We start from the raw sequence: 26,537 nt of genomic DNA on the forward strand, positions 1-26,537 counted from the left end.
AAAATAGAATTACCCTCTGATCCATCAGTTGCACTACTGGGTATTTATCCAAATGAGACAAAGATGCTGAATTAAAGGGGCACATGCATCCAAATGTTTATAGCAGCACTATCAACAATAGCCAAATTATGCAAAGAGTCCAAATGTCCATCAACTAACAAATGAAGATGTGTTACATATACACAATGGAATACTACTCAGCAATCAAAAGGAATGAAATCTTGCCATTTGCAACAACATGGATGCTAAGTGAAATCAGTCAGAGAGACAAATATATGATTTCACTCATATATGGAATTAAAAAAAATTTTTTTTAATGTTTATTTATTTCTGAGAGAGAGAGAGACAGAGTGTGAACAGGGGAGGGGCAGAGAGAGGGAGGCACAGAATCCAAAACAGGCTCCAGGCTCCGAGCTATCAGAGCCTGATGTGGGGCTCAAACTCACGAGCCACGAGATCATGACCTGAGCTGAAGTCGGACGCTCCACCGACTGAGCCACCCAGGCGCCCCACTCATATATGGAATTTAAGAAACACAACAGATGAACATAGAGGAAGGGAAGGAAAAATAAGATAAAAACAAAGATGGAGGCAAACCATAAGAGATTTTTAAAAATTTTTTTTAATGTTTATTTATTTTTGAGAGAGAGAAGGAGACAGAGAATCTGAAACAGACACCAGACTCTGAGCTGTCAGCACAGAGCCCAACATGGGGCTCAGACTCAGGAACCGTGAGATCATGACCTGAGCTGAAGTCGGATGCTTAACAGACTGAGTCACCTAGGTGCCCCATAAAAGACTCTACTGCATTGTATGTTAATTTGAATTTGAATAAATTTTAAAAAATAAAATGGGTCAATTTTACAGTATATAAAGTCCCTCAATAAATATGAAAAATCATAGCATTAACTTTTCAGCTAATTGAGTTAAAGACCAATTTATAGTCAATGTCTGAGATATTCAATGCTTTTCATGGAACATAAATTACTGAGTTATAAAAAAATCTTAGGATGTGCCTGGCTGGCTTATTTGGAAGAGCATGAGACTTTTAATATCGGGGTTGTAAATTCGAGCCTCACATGGGGTGTTAGAGATTACTTAAGTAAATAAAACTTTAAAAAATTTTAAGTCTTTTATCAGATTCTGTGTAGATTAAAAAACATTATGAAAGATAAGAGAAACAAATTTCAACATAAGAATAGCTTCAAAATATGTATGGATTTCTCTGCCACAACAGAATAAGGAGAACACAGAAATTATGTGCATTTGCTTTATGGCAGTAATTTAGAAAAAGACAAGAAATTCAAGCAGGAAATTTTCTAACCACTCCAATTAAGAACATAAATGAGACGGACGCCTAGGTGGCTCAGTTGGTTGAGTGTCCTACTTCAGCTCAGGTCATGATCTCGCAGTCCTTGAGTTTGAGCCCCGCGTCGGGTTCTGTACTGACAGCTCAGTGCCTGGAGCCTGTTTGAGATTGTGTCCCCCTCTCTCTGCCCCTCCCCCACTCTGTCTCTATCAAAAACGAATAAATGTTAAAACAAACAAACCATAAACAAGAGCTACCCATCAAAAGATTATACTAGTAACTCATCTTAATCTTTACGTTCAGTCGTTCAGCCATTACTGTTTTGGGTTCTTGCTGCCATTATACCCTTAGTGAGGTTTCAGATTCTCAAGTGCAAGTGTTTATCAATGCCTCATGCGTATAGGAGGTCCACAATGTAACTTCTACTCAGAAGCCACAAAGGTTAAAAAAAAACTGATAGGACTAAAAAGGTAACACTGAACTCAAAGGTCCTGTGGTTGGAAAGATTGTACCGTAGGCACATAAGCAAGAAGGTTGCACTTGAGGGGCATCTGAGTGGCTCAGTTAAGCGTCCAACTCTTACTTTTGCCTCAGGTCACGATCTCAGTTTGTGGGATCAAGCCCTGCATTGGACTCTATTCTGACAGGGTAGAGCCTGCTTGGGATTCTCTCTACCCCCCTCAAAATAAATAATATTAAAAGGAAAAAAAAAAGGGAGAGACTGCACTTGAGCTGGGTGCAACCCCAATAAGAATGAGGGGAGGCAGAGGAAATGAAGGGAAAAAGAACACAAGAAGTAAAGACATTATTTATGACCACTTGCTGGGACAAGCTGCACTGAGACAGTGTTAAGAAACTGCTTAATGAAACACATGAATAAGTATATTATAAAGCTGTTGAAGATTCCCTCCACTGCAGTACTCCATGTCTTCTCTGTCCAGTTAAAACCTTTTTCAAACCCAATGTAGAGAAAACCTATATTTGTGAGAAGTTATGACTTCCTTTCCTTTGAAGTTAGGAGTTTTGAATATAGGTTTCCTTTCATCTGACTACCTGCTCAGAGTTCAAGATTGTTATTCCCATATCAATAGCCTAAGAGTCTATTGTTAAGACTACCCAAACATTTCTTTTCTATCCTTTATTTTCCCAGATTCGAATTTATATCTAATTTTGTAATACCCAATGTATTTGAGTAAGTCTTACAAAAATTCTTGCAGAACAGGGAAAGACATATGAAAATACTGGGGGCTGGGGTGCCTGGGTGGCTCAGTCGGTTGAGTGTCCGACTTCAGCTCAGGTCATGGTCTCGCGGTTTGTGGGTTTGAGCCCCGCGTCGGGCTCTGTGCTGACAGCTTGGAGCCTGGAGCCTGCTTCGGACTCTGTGTGTCTCTCTTTCTGCCCCTCCCCTGCTCATGCTCTGTCTCTGTCTCAAAAATAAATATAAACATTAAAAAAAATTAAAAGAAAAAAAAAAATACTGGGGCCAAGATGCCTACCACATCAGAACACTCATAATACACACTCTGTTGAAAACAAGCCTCATAATACCCTTCCTCATTTACTAATTACAAACTACTAAACATTGGTAACACAAATTAATGTCATCAGATGACATTCAAAATCAAGGTAGTCATAGTGTGACAATATTCTTAATTTGAAGACTTGCCAGATTTCTCTTGAAAAGAGAAATCTAAGCATTATGTAGTCTGTTAGAGAAATAGGTTAAGTGAAAAGATTCATGAAATACATTCTCCCCTCTGATGAGTTACAACACATTAACCTAGGAAATATTCCCTTGCCAAAATTATTGCACAACCTTTGTAACAACATTCATCAACACCACAGTGTTACAAAGACCATGTATTCGGAAGTGACTCTTTGAATTCCAGCAAGGGTGAAGTCTGGAGTCAATTTTCATGTAGGAAATTTTTGATCTGACTTGACTTTTTCATTTGAAATCAATAATCTCAAGGTTAATTTTCAGCACTGTTTATGAATTTTGTGTGGCAGTTGCCCATACTGATTACTACACCTGGGCTCTTCTTAAAGACTAGAAGGTAAATGTTACTACTGGGAGAAACTAGGTAGGGTGTATAGGAGATTTCTCCCTACTATTTACTACAATTGCATGTGAATTAAATTATACTTCTTTCAAAAGCTAAGTTTGAAAATATGAAATATAGGCATCTCCCAGAGGCTTGGTAGTTTTTTTTTTTTGGTTCAAATGCAAAGAATTCCAGAATAGAATACGATAATGCTGTACAACAAAGCAAACAGTGCAGAATGCCTCAATATTACTAAATCTACACTGCTTAGGTAGAAATAAGCTGATTGTATAACAAATGGTTATCCCAGGAAAGAAATAATCTCTACCACCCCCAATATTTCACATGGGCATGCAAATGAAGCACACTCATGAATAAAATAAAATATCCCTTGTCCTCTTTCTTGGTCCAAGGAATATGTTACTTTTTCAGTGTCCTACAAAAGGTGAGGTGATGCATACAAAGACATTTATGTTAATCTGGCTTTTCTTTTTTTTTTTTATTTTTTTATTTTTAAAAAAATTTTTTTTTCAACGTTTATTTATTTTTGGGACAGAGAGAGACAGAGCATGAACGGGGGAGGGGCAGAGAGAGAGGGAGACAGAATCGGAAACAGGCTCCAGGCTCTGAGCCATCAGCCCAGAGCCCGACGCGGGGCTCGAACTCACGGACCGCAAGATCGTGACCTGGCTGAAGTAGGACGCTTAACCGACTGCGCCACCCAGGCGCCCCAATCTGGCTTTTCTTAAATTAGATGGCATTGAGTTCAAAAGCAGATTTTTCACCGGTGCTACAGCTTTGATGCAAAGGAGAATATGCTTTTCCTAGAAAACTGAAAGATCAGAATAAAAGGTGGGACTTCATGTAACTGGAGAGGAAAAGGTGTGATCTAACAGAGTTTTGAGTGGTAAACAGGGTGGGCATGAACATATTATATTGGCCTTTCTAACTTCTTTGTACCCTTGGCTAAGCTCTAGGATACTAAGGAACTGGAACGGTCTTCCAAAAAGAGGGGAATTGGGGGTGCCTGGGTGGCTCAGTAGGTTAAGTGTTGGACTCTTGATCTCAGCTCAAGTCATGATCTCACTGTTTGGTTCATGAGATCAAACCAGGCGTGGGGCTCTGCACTGACAGTGTGGAGCCTGCTTGGGATTCTCTCTCTCCCCTCTCTCTGTCCTCCCCTGTGTGCTCGCTCACATTCTCTCTCTCAAAATAAACAAACTTAAAAAAAAGGAGGAGAAAGAATGTCCATAAACAGAAAATAAAAACCACATATGCTTTTATTTCACTTACTCTTCATGATGTTATTGTCACAGCCACACATTTAAACTGCCAAAAACTTATTTAGTATTAAATGGTTCATGGGGCGTCTGGATGGCTCATTTGCTTAAATGTCTGACTTCAGCTCAGGTCATGATCTCGAGGTTCGTGAGTTTGAGTTTGTGTCTGCTGTCAGCACAAAGCCCACCTCGGATCCTGTGTCTCCCTCTTTCTCGGCCCCTCCCCAGCTCAAGCGTGGGCACGCTCACACTCTCTCTCAAAAATAAACATTAAATAAACAAACAAACAATTCATGTTTTCTCCTTAAATTGTTCCTCAAGAAACCCAAATCCTTATGATAAAAGATGCCATATCTCAGAGCAGTAGCCACTGGAGAGTTTATCTTCAAATTTTTAAAGAGAGCAAGTTAGAGACAAAATAAAGACAAATGCTCTCGAGCTGAAGGAGACCACTGACGGCACTGACTTTGAACAGGGTTACATACATACTCCGTCAGCTGCTCTATACCAGAAAGAGTCCAGGTTTTGTTAATGTTCCCAACAGATATCACACAGAGGTACTAAGTAATAGTTTGCTCAGTTAAATTGAAAGTCAAAAACAGTTAAATCCAGGGTGCCTGGCTGGCTCAGTCAGTAGAGCATGCAACTCTTGTTCTCATGGTCATAGGTTCGAGGCCCATGTCAGGGGCAGAGAATAGTCAAAATAAAATAAAAATAATAATAAAATCTTAAACAGTTAAAACCAATCACTTCTTTTTGAGGGACATGCTTTAAAAATTCTGCAAAATACTTGGCATCTTAAACTCTTAAAGTAATGAACACATTAAATTAATTTCAAGTCAAACTGACATATTTTATAAAAAAAAAGTAGGGAATTTAAAAATCTTTAAAAAGAGACACAAACTCCAACACTTCTGATTAATATCCTTTTTTAGCCTCACATGTGCTCTCTTAAGACTTCCTCCATTTATCAGGGAATATGGTCAAAATATACATGAAAACTTACGCAGAAATTTTTCAATAGCCTCAAATGCTTTATAGTCATGTCAGATTAGAGTTTAGTGGTATTATTCCAAAACTGTGAACTATTTTATAGTTTTTTGGAATTTTTAAAAATTATTCTAGATTTTGCAGTATAAATAAGAGGACATTCCCATGTTTCAACACCTTGTTTATGTGGGCAATTTCATTACAATTAGGGAAATGTCAATTAAAATAATGAAATATATTAGGGGTTATTTGAAAGTATTAATTTAAATTTAATACACATGATCTTTGATTAAAAATTTCATTTCTGTGAAATTGTCCTACAGAAATAGATGTACTTAAAGATCAATACAAACTTTAATAGAGAACAAATTTTTTTTTAATTTTTTTTTTTTTTGAGAGAGAGCACAAGCAGTGAAGGACAGTGAGGAAGGGGGACAGAGGATCTGAAGCAGGATCTATGCTGATAGCAGCGAGCCCAATGTGGGGCGTGAACTCACAAACTGTGAGATCATGACCTGAGTCAAAGTCAGATGCTCAACTGATTGAGCCACCGAGGTGCCCTGAGAAAAATTTTTTTTAAATTAGAGGTCTAAAAATAAAGGAATTGTTAAATTCTCATGTATTTTCACCCTTGTGACATCATGCGGAAGTTTAAACCTCTCATGGCAGGTTTAAAAAAAAAAAAAAGGAAAGAAACAGGTGCCTGAGTTGCTCAGTTGGTTGACTATACTGTCTCCTGATGTTCGCTCAGGTCATGATCCCAGGGTTGTGGGATCAAGCCCCCCAATCAGGCTCTGTCTCCCTCTCTCTCCTTCTGCTCCCCTTCCCCACTCTCTCTCCCAAAAATAAAAAAGGAACAAATGAGCAGTACATGTTAAGTATGCCACACTATTTAGAAATGCAAACATATGTGTGTATTCTCAAACCAATAAGAGTGATTGCTTCTGGACTTAGAGGTTTATAAAATGGGAGTCTACTTTTACTCACCATATTTCTATACTCTTAGACTTAACAAGAGGACCTTACCAACTTTAAAACTACTAGAAAAAAATTAACCTACAGGCAAGGGCATGAAATTACAGGAGCTATCAAGCCATAAATGTCAGTTCCTCCTGCCTTTGGGGTTTCCATTCAAGACTTAAGTTCCCATCTTACCACGATAGCTAGCTATTTCTAAGGGATTCCTTCTTTTCATAGGATCCAGCTTACAAGTCAACAGTGGAATCGAATACTCTGCAAATGTATTCTAGAGTTGAGAAATAGTACCCAAAGGAACAATGCTTTTTCACTCCTGACATTCTGATGGTGTAGACAAAGATCTTTCTTATAACCAGGACCCACTACTAGCCAAGTGATTGTCACAGGGCCCAGAGAAGGTGACAGACTGGGACTCGGCTGGGCACCTGACACAGTACTCAACCATGAACAATCATTCATGCTTCTGAGCTTCTTCAAACCTTCAAAAGATGGCCAACTGACTATTATTGCTTCCTCCCTATTCTTCCCCAGTAGAATAAAGGATAGCTGTGGGGCACCTGGGTGGCTCAGTCAGGTGAACGTCTGACTCTTGATTTTTGGCTCAGGTCATGACCCTGGGGTTATGGGATGGAGCCCCATGTTGGGATCTGAACTGAGCGTGATTCTCCTTAAGCCTCTATTTCTCCTTCTCTCTCTCTCAATCCCCCTCTGCCCCTCTCCCCTGTTCATGTGCTCTCTTGAAAGAAAGAAAGAGGGGCGCCTGGGTGGCGCAGTCGGTTAAGCGTCCGACTTCAGCCAGGTCACGATCTTGCGGTCCGTGAGTTCGAGCCCCGCGTCGGGCTCTGGGCTGATGGCTCAGAGCCTGGAGCCTGTTTCCGATTCTGTGTCTCCCTCTCTCTCTGCCCCTCCCCCGTTCATGCTCTGTCTCTCTCTGTCCCAAAAATAAATAAACGTTGAAAAAAAAAAAAAAAGAAAGAAAGAAAGAAAAGAATATGTATAATAACATTAGTGAATATTTTTAAAATGCCTAATTAAGTAACAAATGTAATGAACTGTGGTTACAAGCTTCACCGCTAGAGATTCTACAGTTTCTGCTCCCTTCTCAAAAACTAGATGGAGAAGGAAGAAAACTACAATGTGACATGGCAACTATGGGGATCGGATAGGTTACTTCCAGATCACTTATCAAAAAACTTCACTTACATATTGGTGGACGTACTCAAAACATGCAGTCAAATAGCTTGGGAAGGAAAAATAAGGCCTGGGATAAGTTAAAAATTTTTGAGCAATATTGCTTGCACCAAAGTAAAATTTTATTCTAATAACGTGAACCGGTTACTGGCTAAACAGTTTTTTTGAAAAGAAAATTTAACAAAATTTTGAGATGTCATTATACATCCAAGTTAGATTCACAAGCAATCAGACGTGAAATGGACTTCAAAAACTTGGTCAATCTTATCATATTTTAAGAACCAGAAAACTTAAGTGACTTGCCCCAGTTAGAATAAGAGCTGAGACTAAATCTCAGGTCTCCTAACTTCCAGACCAACAGCTTTCTCTCCATTATACCTCCTGCCTTCCAGAAATTGAACAGAACTCAAAAGAATGAACTGGATTAAAAATATGTTGATTCCAAGAAAAGTACTGACGAATCTCATCTTGGACTTGTTAGTACTGGTTTGGGGTGGGGGTGGGGCGAACAAAATACAAGTTCTGTAAAATTTAAAAGTTTTTATTTATTATAGGCCGACGTATGAATTGATGCTACTTAAAAATATAATTGTTCTTATGGATTTTCCTGTTTTAAAATCCAGTTACATGATATTGCCACGCTGTTGTGATACTTACAGTGCTACTTACTTATGGTCCTAAGACAGGAGCAGGAAACAAAGGAAATTTGTCTCCGTGAGTAACCTAAAAGATCCTGCTGTCAATACGTGGTGAAAAAATAAACTTATTTTGGTCTCGAAACAACCTCTGTGGTCAGAGAGATAGGACAGAGGCTGCTGCCCGCCATCCTAACCTTTAATGGCAGACAATATTCTTTTGTGAACCCAAGCACTGGCCATCAAAGGAGTCCTTTGTTTCTGTCCTTCGCTTCCACTTCCACCCGAGCCTCACCTGGGGTAGTACGCAGTGTAGTTCATGAAGAGCTGGGTGCCCGCTGGATAGTATGCCGTGGAGGGCTGTAGTGCTCGTGGATTCAAAAGCACAGAGGGCTGATAAATGGCAGCTTCGGTAGGAATAACCGCTGCAGGAGCTGGAAATGTGTAGGAGGGAGGAGACAGGCCTAAATAAGCAAAGAGAGAGACTTTAAGACCTATTTGTCACAACTGACACATATGCTAACACTAAAGCCATAAGGTCAGCGTTCCACACATCCATACATTTTGAAGAGACTAGCTCTGTCATCCCAAGCAGCTTTTTTATTATTGCATAGATTTAATATTTTCTGAGTTCTTTATACCAACGTGAACTTTCTCAAATGTGTAATCTTCTACAAATCTGTAAAAACATTTTTAAGGTTGGTAATTTTTTGGTGAATCTTCAACTCATCAATCGTTGAATTCTGATCCTTCATACAAAATTTGATTAAAATGTCCAAATAACTTCCTTTTGATTGCACAGATAACACCTAAAAATAATCTCAAAACCCGAATACCTGGAAATTGGGAGAAACCAATTAGCAAGTGAACTTTTACGTCTTTTCAACCATTTCATGATGTGATTTTTTTAAATGTTTGTCTATTTTTGAAAGAGAGAGAGAGAAAGAGAGAGAGAGAGAGAGAGAGAGAAAGAGAAAAAGAGAGAAAGAGAAAGAGAGAAAGAAAGAGAGCAGGGGAGGGGCAGATAGAGAGGGAGACACAGAATCTGAAGCAGGCTCCAGGCTCTGAGCTGTCAGCACAGAAGCCAACATGGGGCTTGAACCCACAAACCACAAGATCATGACCCGAGCCCAAGTCAGATGCTTAACCGACTGAGTCACCCAGGCACCCCTGATTTTTATTTTCTACTCTTGAGTGCCAGTTACTACAAACTAACCCTTTGAGGAAACAAACACAGGACTCACATCTAGTATAACTTCAAATTAAAAGCTGGGTTGTTGTTGTCCTTTTGAGAGCTATGCTGTTCTTTCATCTTATTAACTACTCTGTAGTAAGCATGAGATGCAAATTGTTATGATAAAAACAACTTAACCAGTTCCATGCATTATGCCCAAGCATAGATGACACCAGAGTGAATGGATCTAAGAATAGATTAACTCCATTATTTCCACCTAAACAAAACCCAGAAGGTGGGATTTGAAGCTAATCTAACTTTTTGGACCTGTTTTTAAAAAACAGACAACAGAGGTGCCTGGGTGGCTCAGCTGGTGAGCATCTGACTCTTGATTTTGGGTCAGGTCATGATCCCAGGGTCCTGGGATGGAGCCCCACATCAGGGTCTGTGCTGAGTAAGGAGTCTACTTAAGATTCTCTCTCTCTCTCTCTCTCTCTCTCTCTCTCTCTCTCTCTCACTCTCCCCCTCTGTCCCTCTCCTCTGTTCACGCATGCTCTCTCTAAAATAATAATTAAGTGGGGGAGAGGGGAAAGTGGGTGACGGGCATTGAGGAGGACACCTGTTGGGATGAGCACTGGGTGTTGTATGGAAACCAATTTGACAATAAATATTTAATATAAAAAAAATAATTAAAAAAAAGAACAAAAGACCACATGTAACCTGAAAAATAACTCTCAAGAAATATATGTTCAAGGCTTCCAAGCATCAGCTGATAAAAAGCTCAGTTTAAACAGAAAATAGAAAAGGATGAAATTCTATTAACTTCCAGTTATTCAGCATCTTCCAGGCCCCATAACCCTTTTAAATCAGACTCATTACTAGACAGTGGCTTTATCAAGCAGGATGAATATAACTATCCAGGCCATCTGCACCCGACAGAAGAGATAACTGAGGGGTGGCCTGAATTTGGAATTCCTGACTTTAATTTCTACACCAGGAACTATTTAATATAATTTGTAAATAACAGAGGCCCAAGGGATACCTTTTCACAGGAAAATCTCTATTGTCTTATGCTTTTCTTAAAAGTTTCTACACATGTACGGTGATGAGTAAGAGTCTGAGAGGGGGTACATAAACCAAAGACCAACATATTGATCTCCTATTCAACTTTTAGGTATCTCCTTCATAATTCAATAAAAACTGTGATGCATGTTTGGTCCGTAATGTACATAAATTTTAAAATTATGATTCCTGGACTTCAAGACTCCACAAAAGGGCAAACAGAACAAATTGAGGCACTAAGTCATACAGAAAATTATAAAGCTTATGCCTATATCTTGCTTTTGAACTATCAAGTAATTCATTATGTGACAATATAAAGAAAGGTAGAAATTTTTGATAACAAAACAGATTAGGCTGCCCAGATTTGGATTTTCCTCAATTGAAAAGAGCTATTCTTATACCCCTAAGAGAAAATCAGATGTATACATTCATAGATTAGAAAAGTGGAATTCACCTTCCAATGTTCAACTTTTTGCAAAAGTTAAAATTTCAATGAACAAATTAATGTTTTAAACTTTAAACCACTGAGACTGTAGCAGCATTTCTTTCCACATTGAACAAGAAACTCCTCAGTGGGGAATTTCCAATCACTATTTTAACTTCTTTAGTCATTGAGAGTAGATAAAAAATATATGCAATTTCCCTAAGTTTTTTGGTTGCTGTAAAAATAGGAAATCACCTAGAGTTGGCAGGGAAAAAAAACTCCAGAACAGGCATAATATTACAATGTATTGATTAGAATTCTTTTATTTTTTATTTTTATTTTTTAAATGAGTATGTCTTCCACTTGTAAGTAATTTGGGTTAAAATTTTTGAAGAATATTAAAATACATGGAAATCTATTTTTACAAAAAAAATTTTAATTTTCTATTATTTTAGGACTTGTAGGAGGAAAGGGGGAAAAATGAAGTCTTAAGAAGAAAGTCTGTATTGACCAGTTTTCCACTAGGAAGAGAGAAGTAAAAGGATACCACAGCAGAATAATTTGGGTTATACATCACGAAGAAATTCCCTTATGTCACAGTGTTTGATAACATTATCACTAAAGGAAATTGAAAGTTACTGATATTATCAGGGGTTTATGGACAGGATACATAGGACTAAGATTACTTTAAGATACTGCTTAAACCCAATCACAAGTTTTCAAAACTTGATAGCCATTAGTCATCAACTCCTATTCACCAACAGCAAGCAGCAGGTAAATGGAATATTAGCATTTAGGAAGTCCAAGGGGGAAAAAAAGGATTAAGCCCCACCGAATCTTCTATGAAAAATACTTTATCAAATAGTTTCATTGGTAAAGATACTCTTTATTAGAAAGCGATGTCCTAACACTCCTCATTTTATTGGGATCAAGCACATAATCCAGTTTGCTTTCTCAGTCATCTTTGAACTACATTCCAAGTGCTACATTCTTTGAACATACCCAGTATGACTCCTAACAAGGTATGTCTTATTCAAAAGTGAAAACTGTGTCAAAAAGATTCAAGTTTTAACATAAGATCCCCAAATGTCCCTCACTATCCAGAACGTGGTTTCCAGACTAAAGGGCTTATTCCTCTCAAACAGGATTCCAGATGGCTTGCACCCAGGTGCCCATGAGCAAGAGCATGGCTTGAAATTAAGCACTGATCCTGCGATCCAATGGAAACTTTGGCTAATTTATTTACGCATTTATGTGTATATATATATGTGTGTGTGTATATATACATATATATATATATATATTTTTTTTTTTTTTTTTGTTACTAACTTACTCATTACAGATATCCTGGAAAGCAAGAGAAATGCTCCCCAGGTTGTCCTTTCCAAAGACATACTTAATGCTCAAAAAATTAAAAATGCAAAATGGGCATCAATCACCCTTCTAAAAAAAAAAAAAAAGCAGAAGGAAAAGAAAAAGGATCCAGCCATATTTATTTTACCTTTAAATGCGTATTAAAATATCTACATAGCCAGGTTGCCTCTCAGAGTCAGTGCTTATCTTGATCACACTAAGCTTCAGAAATCAAGTGCTTATCACTGGAAAAGCAAGAATATAATTTGAAAGGAGGTATTCGTAGCATCTCTAATTATGGGTGTCCACAACCAAGGTCTTAAATGATTACCAGATACTACCGATTTCAGATGGGAAAGCCTTATGTAACCATCTCACCTGCCTTAGAAAGAACCAGGGGCACAGAAAGTTATGAAAGCAGCTTAAGCACCTACCAGCATATAGCGTAGAATAGCGCCAAGACCCAAGAAAAACTTACATGGTAACTTACATGGCGGTGGGGATAAGCCATTTCGATTTAAAGTGCCCCCCATTAACACAAAGTTCATCTCCTCAGCTGAACACTGAAAGACTTCAACATATCTGTCCTTCATGGTTTTTTTATGACACTTCTGTGCAGCCATAAATGCTCTGTCCGCAGACTTCATCTGGATAAAGGCATCTCCTGATGGGCGGCCCTGAGTGTGTGGGGGAAGAATAAAAACAAAAGGAGACTGTCTCCTTCAACAAGGAAATGGTTGCTTACAAAACATGCAAAGTGACAATCACCCATAGTACAGACGTTTTAGCCACAAAATCTGGGTGACAAGTGTTGTCTACTGAAATCTGATTCGCATTTCATCACCTAATCACCAGAATGGCCCACAAAACCTTGGAAACAGTTTTGAGGGCTTGTAGCTAAAAGTGATCCTTTCTCATTTCTATTAGTTAGTATCAGATTTACAGGGTTTTGAAAGGGTCTCCTTGTAACTGTGGTTTCAAAGTATAGGATTGTATATTGGGTTTTGCATTTCTGAAAAACCTGATTAAATCTTATTTGATTGAGAAAAGCTAGGAATAGAACCAGTATAAGAGCTTTATGTATCCTCCTACAAGAAGCTGACTAAACCAGTGTTCTCTTTTGGCTCTCAGTTGTCTATCATTGACCTGCAACATCCCTTTCCCTTCTCCCTGAAGCCTAGGTGGTGACGTGGGCTTAGGAATAGAGAAGGGGGATAAGGAAACGGGAGATGCAAAGCACCGTGGGGGTTGGTGAAAGCTGTACTAAAAGTCTTGCATGGGAGCCCTTCTTTCATCTCTTCCCTGGCACCTCCATCTTAAACCTTGGTCAGACAGGTGTTTATAGACACTTCCTCTATTACTAATAGTTTGCTAAAAATCCTGTTTAAAACCACACTAGATTTCTGTTTCACAGAACCAGAACACCTTGGCTTTATTTAACATGGACATTTTGTGGGGGAGAAATAGACACAGTTTTTAAGATTCCTTTTTTATGGATTTCTTTAAAAATCTCTAAGGGACTATGTAGTGCAAATTATAACCATGCAAGTTACCATAAGAGTTACCATACCAGGGAAATTAGGGATACCATGGAAACCCAGTCCAAGATGGAAACCTAACATCTTTGAGGCAGCTAAAAGCTTGTCCATCATTAAAGAAGCATTTCTCCCAAGTGCAATCATAATAGGTCATGTGGGTCAATAAGAGACAAATAGGTCTACTGTGGTTAATCAAAGAATTATAATAGCCCCTAGGTTATTAGAAATGGTGCTCGAAGAGAAACAAAATAATCCCCTGGTGATGCTGAATTGTGGGGAGGTTTTATTTAAAACGACTCCCCCCAGTGAAGCATGCTGAGGGTGTGTAAGATAAAAAGTTGCGTAGCTTAATATTGACATACGAGTAAGAATGAGCATGTGCTGGTGTGGAAACCCAAGCCAGAGGCTCAGGATGTTTTCTGATTCCTCATCCCCAGAGGGATGTACTTTCCAGTGGGACAGGATTATGGTTATGAATGTGACCAAATCTCCACATGAGAAGAGAAAGCCAGAGACTAGCAATTTAGAAAAATGTTGGAACTTCCAATACAAATCTATATTTAAACCATAATACTAAGAAAACATTTTCAAAAATTCAACTTTGCTTTTAATAGAGAGTTCCAAAATTTTAATTAGAATTGCTTGGCTTAGGGGTTTTTAGAAATTTTGTCCTGCTTATAATAGCACACAATGCTGGTAAATTATTCAGCAACAAATAGGACTAATTTTATTTAACCAAAAATCAAAGGACACCAAGCCAGGAACTACTGCTAATATACTCATAAGTATACTTGTATACAGTTAGAATTTGGTTCCACTTTGATGGAGACTTCTCCACAATTCATTAATACATTTGAGCACCTGTTATGATCACATACTGTTCCAGGTGGTACAGATACAAATCCTTACTAACTTCGCATTTTACTAAACGTCATTTGAGGTCATACATATAAAATAAGCCATTTCTAAACAGTCTATAAATATAAAATACTCTGATGCACAGACATGCTCATTGGTTTATATACAATCGCTTTCACACTACAACAGCAAAGCTCAGAAAAATGTTGTATTAGACTAATAATGTATTTGTCTCCTTCCTGAGGCAAATAATTTGACTGATATAAATAATGATGGAATCAGAGCTGAATTTAAATTACCAGGCTAATGATAGCATTCTTTCTGGAGTCCATTTTAAAGACCTCCTCCATTTACAGTTAAATCTTTCCTTAAAGACTTACTACACAGCTGATGAACATTTGTACTTTTTTTTTTTTTTTTTTTTTTTTTACTGGAAGAGAGCCTTTGATCATAAAAATAAGCAAGTCAGCGTTCGATAAGTAACTTTCTTACCTGGTGATTCAATACCATGTGAACCCCATGAGTTCGAATATCTGTGGAAAACTCCCCCAGAAAGTCCAGGATGTCCTCAATTGTAGCCGCATAGGGAAGACCTCGAAGGCGTATACAGTCTCTAACATTTGTAGGGGGCACAAATTGCTGAGGTAGTACTGGAATAATGGGAGGGGTTGGAAGTGGAATAAGAGGGGCCGAAGAGAATCGATTCAGCACCTATACTCAAAGCAAAAGAGAAGTGATTTAGAGCCTTACTCTTCCAACATGGTCTGCAAACCAGCACCAGCAGCGCTGTGGAATCTGTTAGAAATGTGTCTCCTCAGCTCCAACCCAGACCTCGTAAATATGAACCTGCATTTTAACAAGATCCCCAGGTAATTCATAAGCATATTAAAGCTTGAGAAGCACTTATGGAGAAAGGGATCCATGCTTTTCAGCTGGGAAAGCAGGATTCCTACTTTTGTCAGATGCCTGCTGAGGCATGTGCCACACACAATACAACACACTTAGATTAAGGACTTGTCTACTGGACAAGTACATCACTGTCTCAGGACACATATCCTGAAAGTATGCTGCTTTTATAAAAACCAGACATATTGCTAAATGTGGACATTTGCAGCAATCTATTAGATTTCATTTCACCAGGCACAGTGTTTCCCTTAATACTGTTACCACATTCTACCTCCAAACTCAAGCAAGAGAATGACATAATAAAGGAACCACAGGTCAAACAATGACTCTGGATTATATAACGCCACATTTATAATAACGTATAAAGCCCAAAACAGAATAACTGGTAATGTAAAAATGAAAGAAAAAAATCATTTGGTGACCATCAAAATAATCAGTTGTCATGTGAATTTGTGATAGTAGCAAGACAGAATATCTTGACTATCTTTTTTTTTTTTTTTTTTTTTTGATGTTTATTTTTGAGAGAGAGTGCATGTGAGTGAGAGCAAGCAGAGGTGGGGAAGGAGAGAGGTGGACAGAGGATCTGAAGCAGGCTCTGCATGGACAGCAGTGAGCCCGATGCAGGACTTAAACTCATGAACTGCGAGATCATGACCTGAGCCAAAGTCAGATGCTCAACTGACTGAGCCACTCAGGTGCCCCTTGACTATCATTTAAAGTCATGGAATTCAGCTATCTTGATAATGAATGAGAGGTCAGGTATATTTAGGAGAAAGGATTACTGCCAGGCAAAACCTTATTGTAAGGTTCTGGTCTACTTTTGTTTTAGTTTAGAACATGCCTACTTGTTTATAATATAAAGGTCCTTGTGCAACAATGTGTGACATCCCTAAGTTTTCTGAACTTACTACGGTAGCCTTCATCATCCTATAAACTGGAAATATAGAATCAAAACCCTCCCCAAAAAATTGTCCTGATTTTCTCACTCACACCCTGTCTGGTTGCTATCTAAGTAAGAGGTGACAAAAATAAATACAAACACAGCCAAATAAACTTTAAAGAGACAGCAAGATTTAAAAAGAAAAAAAAATAAAAAGAAATTATACAAATAATCTAGACATAGAACAAACATTACAGGATGAACATGAAAATAAATATAGTTGTAGACAAACTCAGGACAGGACATGGTCAGGCACCTTCCAATAACTGCCAAATAGGAGGTGAGCAAATAGTTATTGAATGAAATGATTACTTGTATGAGTAATGAGAAGATGACAGTGCAGAGCATATGATTACTTCAGCATTTCTTAAATAAGTCAGTAGGATGGGGTTAGAGAGGAAGCTCATCTATAACCAAAACCACATTAAAGTCATAGAGAGGAAGCATACTCTATACCCAAACCAATCAACATACAGTAGCCAAGGCCCTGGAGTAGTCTGTTGTAGGCCAAGATTTCCATAAAACTTTTCTTCCAATTAAAGATCTAAAGTCTCATTTTCACCTCCTCTGGTTTGGCGCTGATGAATGTAATATGTGAAGCCTCAAGCACATTTAGCATATTTTAGAAATTCAGAGTTTATGATTCTAATTTTCAACAAGGTACAGAATTACTTAAAGTAGAAGTATGTTCATAGATTAGGGTTCAAGAACAGGAGGACATCAGGATGCAGAACTAGCTCAGAATGTCACCTCTGTTCACTGTAGGTATAAAAACATGTTGGTATTCTACCAGGTGAAACGTTCTTTTCAACTTTGGGCAATGATGTCAAACCACAATACACAATGGGCTTTGCAGAAAAAAGCTAGACAAAATCATTTTATGAACTCATAGAAATAACAGTGGAGTCAGTGTCCTAATTGCTTGTAAAGAGGACAAAAATGAATCATTAAAGTGACTCTGTTCTACTATGGGACCCAAGTAAAAGAAGTTGGAAGAGCCACGTGTGAGGCAGTCCACATGATCTCAGATACAAGGAAAAATGAACAGACCCTTGAAGACCATTCAGCTGGTAAGTCAAGAATAGTCAAAATGCTTGAAACCCTGCAGATGGCTTCATGTCTGGACCATGTGGGGCAAACGATTGTCCCATCTGTGCCTCAAAAACAACTCTGAATTCTGGAAGGCAATAACAGGACAAAAGGGCACTTCATGCTGTCACCAGCAGTATGGAACTGAGTAAGCCTTTTGGGAAATAAATTTGGTAAGTTATTAAAAACATTAAAAGCTCATACCATCCAGTTCTAAAGAAATCAACCAGAAGTTGAGTTTTATAAGCATGTTTATATAGAAATGTCTTATAGGAGAAAAAAACCCCAACCTAAATGTACAATGGGTTCTCTAAATAAATCATGTACCTTTGAGACATAGCAAAAATGGAACTTTTTAGACATGGGTAAACTTCCAAGATACGGAAGGTTTTTTTTCTTTTTTCTTTTTTTATTGGTAAGAGACTTTTTGTTTAAGCTTATTTATTTTGAGACAGAGAGGGAGAGCACACGTGTGAGCGGGGGAAGGGCAGAGAGAGAGGGAGAGAGAATCCCAAGCAGGCTCTGACTTGTCAGCACAGAGCCTGACTTGGGGGGCTAAATTCCATGGACCGGAAGATCATGACCTGAGCCAAAATTCAGAGTTGGACACTTAACCAACTGAGCCACTCAGACTCCTCAAGATATGTAGGTTTTAAACATAGGTTTTAAACAGAATATAAAGTATATCTACAGCAGTATTCCAATTATATAAAAACATAGTATTTTTCCTATGCGTATAGAAAATAACAGTGGTTATCTTTTAATCATGGAATGAAAAATTTTTTAAATGCACTTACACTTTCTACATTTCTCAAGTTTTATTTTAGCACAATAAATAATGTAGTCTTGTTCTTGGAATAAATAATAAATCACACTAAGCACCAAAATGTTCTTAAAAAACCAACCTGCTGGACTTCAGCTGCTGTGCTTCTGAAGAGTTCAATGTATCTTTTACCCAACAAGTCCTTATGCTTCCTCAATGCATTCTGTGCATATTCCTCACAGGCAAAGAGAACAAAAGCATCCCCTGTTGGCCTACCATCTGGGTAAGTAACGAAAAGGATGCCTTCCTTCCCCCCAGTGATGGGGCAATGCTGTCCAAAGAAGGCCACCACTTCATCAGCTGTGGCCGTGAAAGGGAGCCCCCGCATGCGGACAATGACTTGATTTTCCTTGGAGAGAAATTGGGCTACCTCATTGGACGTACCTAGGGAACACAAATACCAGGAAACATGGGGAGAAATGGTTAAGACATCAACTTTACCAAATTTAAAATGGCAAAATTCTTGGCAATGTCTTGAGTTTTTAATTAAAATTCACACTCCCACTGAATTCATGACAACATCCCAGGAATCAGAATTCTCTTCCCACAAGTTTGAAACTTTTCCCCTACCATTTTCATAAAATACCTGTTAACTTAGGAAGGTGGCCAGACAGTTAAATCATGCACCAACCACTGTATTCTTCTCACAGAGAGGCAGTAAGTCATTGTGATAGGTAAGGGCACAGGTCAGGGAGCTAGAATGTCTGGGCCCAATCTTGACTTTGCCATTTACTAGGTTATGACTTTAGTCAAGTTTAACCTCTATCTTTTAGTATCCTCATCTAAAAGTGGAGGTAAAATTACCTACTTCATAAATTATGATAATTAAATAAGTTACTATACATGAAGCACTTTGGTGACTTTTGTTATTATTTTCCTATGTTTTATTAAGAAAGTTTCAAAAATAATCAAGTTAAGGGGAGTATAATGAACATACATGGCAGCTAATTTCAAGATTTATCAACATTCTGCCTGACATAAAGCATTTTGTACAATATTGCCACGTAGCAAATGTTCAAATGCACATCTACCACCAACATGGAGCTTTAATTCACAAGCCCTAGAACAAGAGTCACATGCTTTACTGGCTGAGACAGCCAGGTGCCCCAGGAACATTTTCCTTTAAGAGCAAACTATCATACTACCTACAAGCCATGAAATCCCAGGCATGAACATATTAGTTAACTTTGCTTCTTCAATTTACAATATTAGCTATCATGGAACCTCAGAGCCATAGCAACTCCAAATGTATTTTATCACCAACCAGTATCAAACATCACTTTGGGATTCTGGAAGCACTATTAAATTTGAAGCTCTGAATTTGGAAGCCTTCATTCGTCTAAAGGAATAAGTGCCAGAATAGAAATATACCAGCAAATTGAAAACAGGATGTTTTTACTACAAGTTCAACAGTTGCAAGGATTTTAACCAGGGCTATATAATGCAGAGATACAAAAGTTCTCTATATTTAAGTAAAAGTCATCCTAGTATATATTTGGCAATAGAAGATTTTCAAAAGCCTCTTAAAAGGTCTACCTACATTCTTTGATTCAGCCATCCTAATTTTAGAGAGGTATCCTAATGAGTGGTATATTCAGAGACACAAAAATATTCACTGCAACATACTTAGCATGAAAAATTGGAAATAAGCTTTAAATGCCCAACAGGGGTGTTTTTAAAATAATGTATGGTACTTAATATTGTATAGTAATTAACATGTAATATTTAGTTACATGGGAAAATATTTATAATATACTAAAAGGAGAAAGTTATAAAGCTGTATGAACAGAGCAATAGAAACTTACAAAGTAGTTTTATGTATAGAAAAAATCTGTCAGACAAACCATAGTTAACATTTTTTATCCATTACTTACAGCTTTTAAAGTAACAAATTACTCAATAATTAGATAAATATCTGTTCCCATTTCTTTTTGACCATAGTACTGCAAACAAAACACTACATATTCAAACATATTAGAGCAAGAAAAGTACTATGTTTTTGGTCATTGATGAGTTAAGGAAGCTTGAGAGAAAAACCATAAGCAGATATGCAACAATTCCAGGTATTCTGGTGTGGTATTCTGTGATTGTTTCACAGTAGTTTTCAGACTATTTAATTTCTTTCAAGAACTACTCTCTTCCTTTGTACAAGACTTTACAATGACCCTTTCACCTTTTTATGATACTATTTTGTTTTTAAAGGTTTTATTTTTAAATGATCTCTACACCCAAGATGGGGCTTGAACTCACAGCCCCAAGATCAAGAGTCACATGGTCTACTGACTGAGCCAGCCAGACTCTCCCGTATGTTACTATTGTTAATGGCTATTTAACTACAGTTGGTTGACTCAAGCCTTAGGGTGAGTGTATACATTTAGTCACTGATACCATATGGGTCTTGTTTCCAACTTATAAAAAAAAAAAAAGTCAATTCCTTTGTTTCTTTAGGCAATAGAAACCATTCATGACCCTACTTATTTATTCTAGTATATAAATAAATTTTAGATTCTTCTTATAGCCACATTATATAAAAAGCACTCACCACCAGCAATTTTAAGAAAATCTTCACCTGTTGCTTTGTAAACCTAAGAAAAGAAAGGGGAATTAAATACAGTTTCTGAGCCTTCCAACATTAATATTCATTCAAGATGCCAAGGATCTCAGATTGTGAGGACGTACCTCAATGTACCGGGTCCCCATGTGATGTTTGTGCCTCTGTAATGCTAGGTCTCTGTGTTCCTCACTTACAAACCTAACCAGAGCTTCTCCGTTCCTTCGACCCTGGGCATTCAGACAAAGTGCTGCACCTCCCCTTTGAAACAGACAGACAGCAGTGGGGGAAAAACACAGTGAGGAAAAATGATAGGACACCCATTATCCCTTTGGGATTACTAAACAAAATAGAATTAAAGAAAACCAACTTGGCAATATTGAGTCCTTTGAAGAATCTTGCAATGTCTTGATCTGAAGACTGCCATGGTAAACCTCTCGCCCGGACTATGGTGTTGTCATCAATAAGTTCCATCTTGCTGCTGTGGGTCAAGCAAAACTTCAGTTTGCATAATTAGCACTAGGGAGTCCAAACTATTCCCTCCCACCATTTTCCTAGTTACACATAAGGTATTGTTTGGTGTTCAGACAGACTTGTAATACTGCCTCATTTATTTCAGAACCTCAAAAATTATCTGGGCACTCAGGGCGCCTGGGTAGCTCAGTCGGTTAAGCATCCACCTTCAGCTCAGGTCATGATCTCACGGTTGGTGAGTTCGAGCCCCGCATCAGGCTCTGTGCTGACAGCTCAGAGCCTGGAGCCTGCTTCAGATTCTGTGTCCCCCTCTCTCTGTGCCCCTCCCCTGCTCATGCTCTGTCTCTTTTTGTCTCAAAAATAAATAAAAATATTAAAAACAAATTATCTGGGAACAAAGTATTCTTTAGGTGGTTCACTATAGAAAGGAAAGTGCCAAAGCAGGTCCCACATGGGTAGCTCACTCAACAAACCATCTATCAGTGGAGTTGCTTGCCTGCTTGCCATAAACTCAAAAGGACCTAGGATCAAGTCACAGAAAGCAAAGTTCTCCCAATACCCTGATAGCCAGTAAGTTCCTAGAACCAAGAAGAATACGTTTAAATTTATTATGAGATCCGGCCAGTATACCAGTGGAGTTTAAATCCAGTTTGACAGCAAAAGTTAAGATCTGCATAAAGCTGACAATTAACCCACATCAGGAATGTGTGCATGCAGTCAGAACACTGCCATTAAAATATCTCCCCTATCAAACAGGGGAGCCATCAGAGTGTTTATGGAAATGCATGGGAGTTCCCACACCTTAATGAGTCATTTGCAAGTCACCTATTATATATTTTAACACCTTTTGATGTGCTATTCCTCCCATATTCATATTTCTAATAGTCCTAGGACACTTTCAGAATGAGTCACTTTCTCCCCAACTAAATAGGCCTCAAAGTCTCTCGCTGGGCAAAGACGTCCAAAGTTTTTGCTCATTTCAGGCAGCAGGCAATCTCAGGGATTCACTGCTGTGTTTACGAACAGTTCTGTCATCAGAATGAGATCCCACCATTTCATACTTCTTGTCAGTTATTTCCTTTGCTTTAAAGTAGAAGTTGATAGAACATACTTAAAATTATCTCCGTAAGGGCCTTGTGAACTCTTTTAAAGCCTATGATTTTTCCTTTGGAAGTTCTCTGGTGAGAGGATGAATAGTTCTGAGAGGCTAAAGCAAGAGTCACAGATACAACACCTATGGGTCATAGTGACTAAAGATACAAATATTCCACTTAAGTTTAATGCCAACATCCAAGCTCACTTTAAGATACAACTTTCTTTTATAAATAACATAATATTTTTAACAATGGATAGCCAAAAGGTTTAGTGAAGTTACGAGAAGAGTTAAATATCACAATATGAATAAAACAAATTAAAAGGCTCAAACTGAATACCACTCTAGTACTTACCAAGTGCCACTTTCAAATTTGTAATTTACTCTCTCTGGATCTGAAAACCTATGATCTAAAAATGAGAAAACAGAAGCCATCATTTTACCTATTAGGAAGACAAAGATATGGCAGGAGATTTAAAAGCATACATGAGGGAAAAATGGCAGGATCAAACTCTACGTCTGCAACTGTTAAAACAGCAATACTTACTATAAGGCTCTGAAATCATTGCTAAAATTATATTCCCCATATCTTCAACTTGAGAGGCTCCATACCGGGAGACTGAACTATTCTTCTCAAAGTTTAAACCTGGGATATTAAGTTAAGGAAACATTTTGAGGAAGTAACATGAGGTTGCTTCTAACCCCAAATTAAACTTACACAGAGCCAAGAAGCCAAGTAAAATACATCTGAGATCAAGAATTATTTGGAATCACAGAATAGATGCTTCCTGTCAGTCTGGACTTCACCCACACTTTTTGGAGTCTCCAATTTCCCTCTTGGGCAAATATATAAAAAAGTGGCCTAATCAATCCTATCCTGAGGCACTACTAGTAATAAAATTTCTATTTATTGAGTAGTAGCATAGGCATGAATACTAAGCACTTTCATTTAGTTTCAAACTACCTAGCATACACCAAAGTTAGTAAACCTCTTCATCCTATTATCTTTATAGCACATCCAAGGCAGTGATCATACTGACTTAAAGATATGGTTACATCTAGAGATGCCTGGGTGGCTCAGTCAGTTAAGCATCTAGCTTCGGCTCAGGTCATGATCTCATGGTTCGTGAGTTCGAGCCCTGCGTCCAGCTCTGTGCTGACAGCTCAGAGGTTGGAGCTTGCTTTGGATTCTGTGTCTCCCTCTCTCTTTGCCCCTCCCCCACATGAGCTCTGTTTTTCTCTCAAATAAACATTAAAAAAAATTTAAAGATATGGTTACATCTCTCTCACTCTCTCAATAAATAAATATCCCCCACTGTCTCTCAAATGAATGGATGGATGGGTAGGTAGGTAGGTGGGTAGGTAGGTAGGTAGGTAGATAGATAGGCAGGTGCCTGGGTGGCTCAGTCAGTTAAGTGTCTGACTCAATTTCAGCTCAGGTCATGATCTCATTGTTGTGAGATCAAGCTCCACATCAGGCTCTGCACGGGGTATGGAGCCTGCTAGATTCTTTCTCTTTCTCAAAGGAAAAAAAAAAAAAAGAGATAGTTACATCAGTCCAGATCATGAGGCATCAAAAGGCTTTTTAAGGCTGTTTGAGAAAAAAAAAACAACTTCAGATTAGTGATGACACTATTTCTATGCCACCTTTACTCAGAACTTCCCTACCAGATTTATAGAGCCATATAGTATAGCCTTCTTAGATGGCAGCAAATGCTTGTCCTTTGAGAGTAAATTTGTAGAAAGAATTCAAATACTCAGAGCTAACAAACAATGGCTAATATGCCTCTCAATCAAGTGAATACATGCTTTGAGCAAGCCAGGATACATGGCTTTTGAGAAATGCATGGCTTAAGTTGGGTTGGGGAGTGGGACCAGAAGAGATTTACATCAAGTTTTACAAATTTATAATCTCTCTAAAAGAAGCATGTATCTTTGACAAAATGGTTGCTTAAGAAGTCATTAAAAGGTTTAATTTTGTTATTTCTAAGTTTCAATACTACAGTCATACTTTGTATTATGTATAAATTTGCATAAATTTCATAATATAGTACACAACATATACAACAGATAACACTGTGGGACCTATCTTTCCTCCAATTTGGAATGAAAACAGCAATCTGGGTGGTTGTTTGCCTTTTAGTTTTCTAACTGGTACTTTATAATAAGGGTAAAAAATGAAGACAGACATTAAGAAAAACTTCAAAGCACTACTTCACGGCAATCAAAGAGGATACAAGATTCAAACAGTTCAGAGAGCCTAACTTCCACCAAGCATTATAACCAATCATCTGAGGAGTTAATTCAATGAGCAATAAATATCCTTTTCCATTCAATTAAAAATCCCTTTCCATTTCATCCTTCCACAAGCTCCACCCCCCCTTCCTCCTTTCTTTCTCCACTAAAGAGACGTTGTTTTCCCACAGTGCTGCGCAAATTCACTTTGTGTTGCCCCTCATCCGGCTACATTTCTCTGCAGTTAAATATACTACATGTAGAAATGCAGGCATATGTTCCTTGGCAAATTACTTAACCCTACTAAACTTCAGCTTATCTGAAAAGCCAAAGCTGTGATAATCTTTACCTCCCTGGGCATTTTTGTGAAGATTAAATGAGATAAAACAAGTCCAGGGCACAAAGCAGGCATTATAAAAAGCGATGTCCTCCCCCTCATCCTAGAACCCTTGGGTAACCAACTTTCATAACCCACAATAATCACACTTTGAGAGTCACATTTATGACCAAAATTCTGAACTCACCAGATGCCTATTTGTATACTCACAGGATAATCATCAAGCTGAAATGGTAGGTAATTTCTACACTCCCCACCCCCTAATCCCACCGTTTACATCATCTAGTGATGAAATAAATGTGCTGACCCCTCAGGAATTAGAAAATCAATCCCAGGAGATGCTTCCACCTGAGCAATGACCATGGAATGGGTCATTAAAATGATTATCAGGGCACCTGCTTGGCTCAGTAGAGCATGTGACACTTGATCGTGGGGCTGTAAGTTGGAGCCCCATGTTGGGTGTAGAGATTACTTAAAAATAAAATCTTAAAAATAAGATGAAATGATTATCCATGGAAGGTATACAGTAAGTATTAATCCAGTGTTGTTTTCAAAAAGTACGACAGGACAGAAACAGGAGAAACAAATGATGAAGATACTCTGGGGAGACAACTGCCCTAAATTTTCTGGGAAGGCAAGGGAGGGGGTGAGGAGGGGTACTTTAAGAATCCTTACAGAACTAAGAAGGACTAGCTGTGACTAGCCATAGTTTACCATGCAAACCCTGCCACTAAACAGTCCCTTGAAACCTTGCAATTCTTTTTTAATATTTATTTATTCATTTCAAGAGAGACAGAGAGAGTGAGGGGGGAGGGGCAGAGAGAAAGGGAGAGAGATGATCTCAAGCAGGCTCTGCACTGAGTGCATGGAGCCCAGATCCCAGAGGCGGGGCTTGAACTCATGAAATGCGAGACCACGACCTGAGCCAAAACCAAGAGTTGGATGTTTAACCAACTGAGCCACCCAGGCACCCCTACGATTCTTTTTTTTTTTTTTTTTTAACGTTTATTTATTTTGAGAGAGAACGCACACGTGCGAACGGGGGCAGGGAAGATGAAGAGGAGAGAGAGAATCCCAACTCAGGGCTTGATCCCATGAACTGTGAGCTCATGGACCTGAGCCAAACTCAAGAATTAGACACTTAACCAACTGAGCCACCCAGGCACCCCTGAAACCCTGCAATTAGAATAATTGCTTTTGGCCTTGTCAGGGGCTACGATGGAATCAAGAGAAAAGTATCCAAGAAATGGAG

At 38.4% G+C, this 26,537-nt stretch overlaps 1 protein-coding gene across 5 annotated transcripts in view; it reads right to left on the reverse strand.

The window, feature by feature from the left end:
* The window catches only part of ESRP1 (epithelial splicing regulatory protein 1), a 66,317-nt gene that overhangs the window by 23,694 nt on the left and 16,086 nt on the right, over positions 1 to 26,537 (reverse strand). For 4 of the 5 annotated variants that reach the window (XM_086695520.1, XM_086695519.1, XM_086695521.1 and 1 more), the window contains exons 5-13: positions 23,261 to 23,359; positions 23,069 to 23,123; positions 21,517 to 21,627; positions 21,275 to 21,407; positions 21,138 to 21,180; positions 18,678 to 18,979; positions 15,330 to 15,548; positions 12,920 to 13,118; positions 8,724 to 8,892 (exon numbers count right to left, since the gene is read on the reverse strand). In XM_086695520.1, the coding sequence (XP_086551646.1) occupies positions 8,724 to 8,892; positions 12,920 to 13,118; positions 15,330 to 15,548; positions 18,678 to 18,979; positions 21,138 to 21,180; positions 21,275 to 21,407; positions 21,517 to 21,627; positions 23,069 to 23,123; positions 23,261 to 23,359 (1,330 nt within the window). The remainder of the gene's footprint in view (positions 1 to 8,723; positions 8,893 to 12,919; positions 13,119 to 15,329; positions 15,549 to 18,677; positions 18,980 to 21,137; positions 21,181 to 21,274; positions 21,408 to 21,516; positions 21,628 to 23,068; positions 23,124 to 23,260; positions 23,360 to 26,537) is intronic. The other variant, XM_025922632.2, reaches the window with a different exon arrangement.

Source organism: Puma concolor, chromosome F2 (genome assembly GCF_028749965.1).
Source record: "Puma concolor isolate L17-30 chromosome F2, mPumCon1.1.hap2, whole genome shotgun sequence".
Classification (NCBI taxonomy): Eukaryota; Metazoa; Chordata; class Mammalia; order Carnivora; family Felidae; genus Puma; species Puma concolor.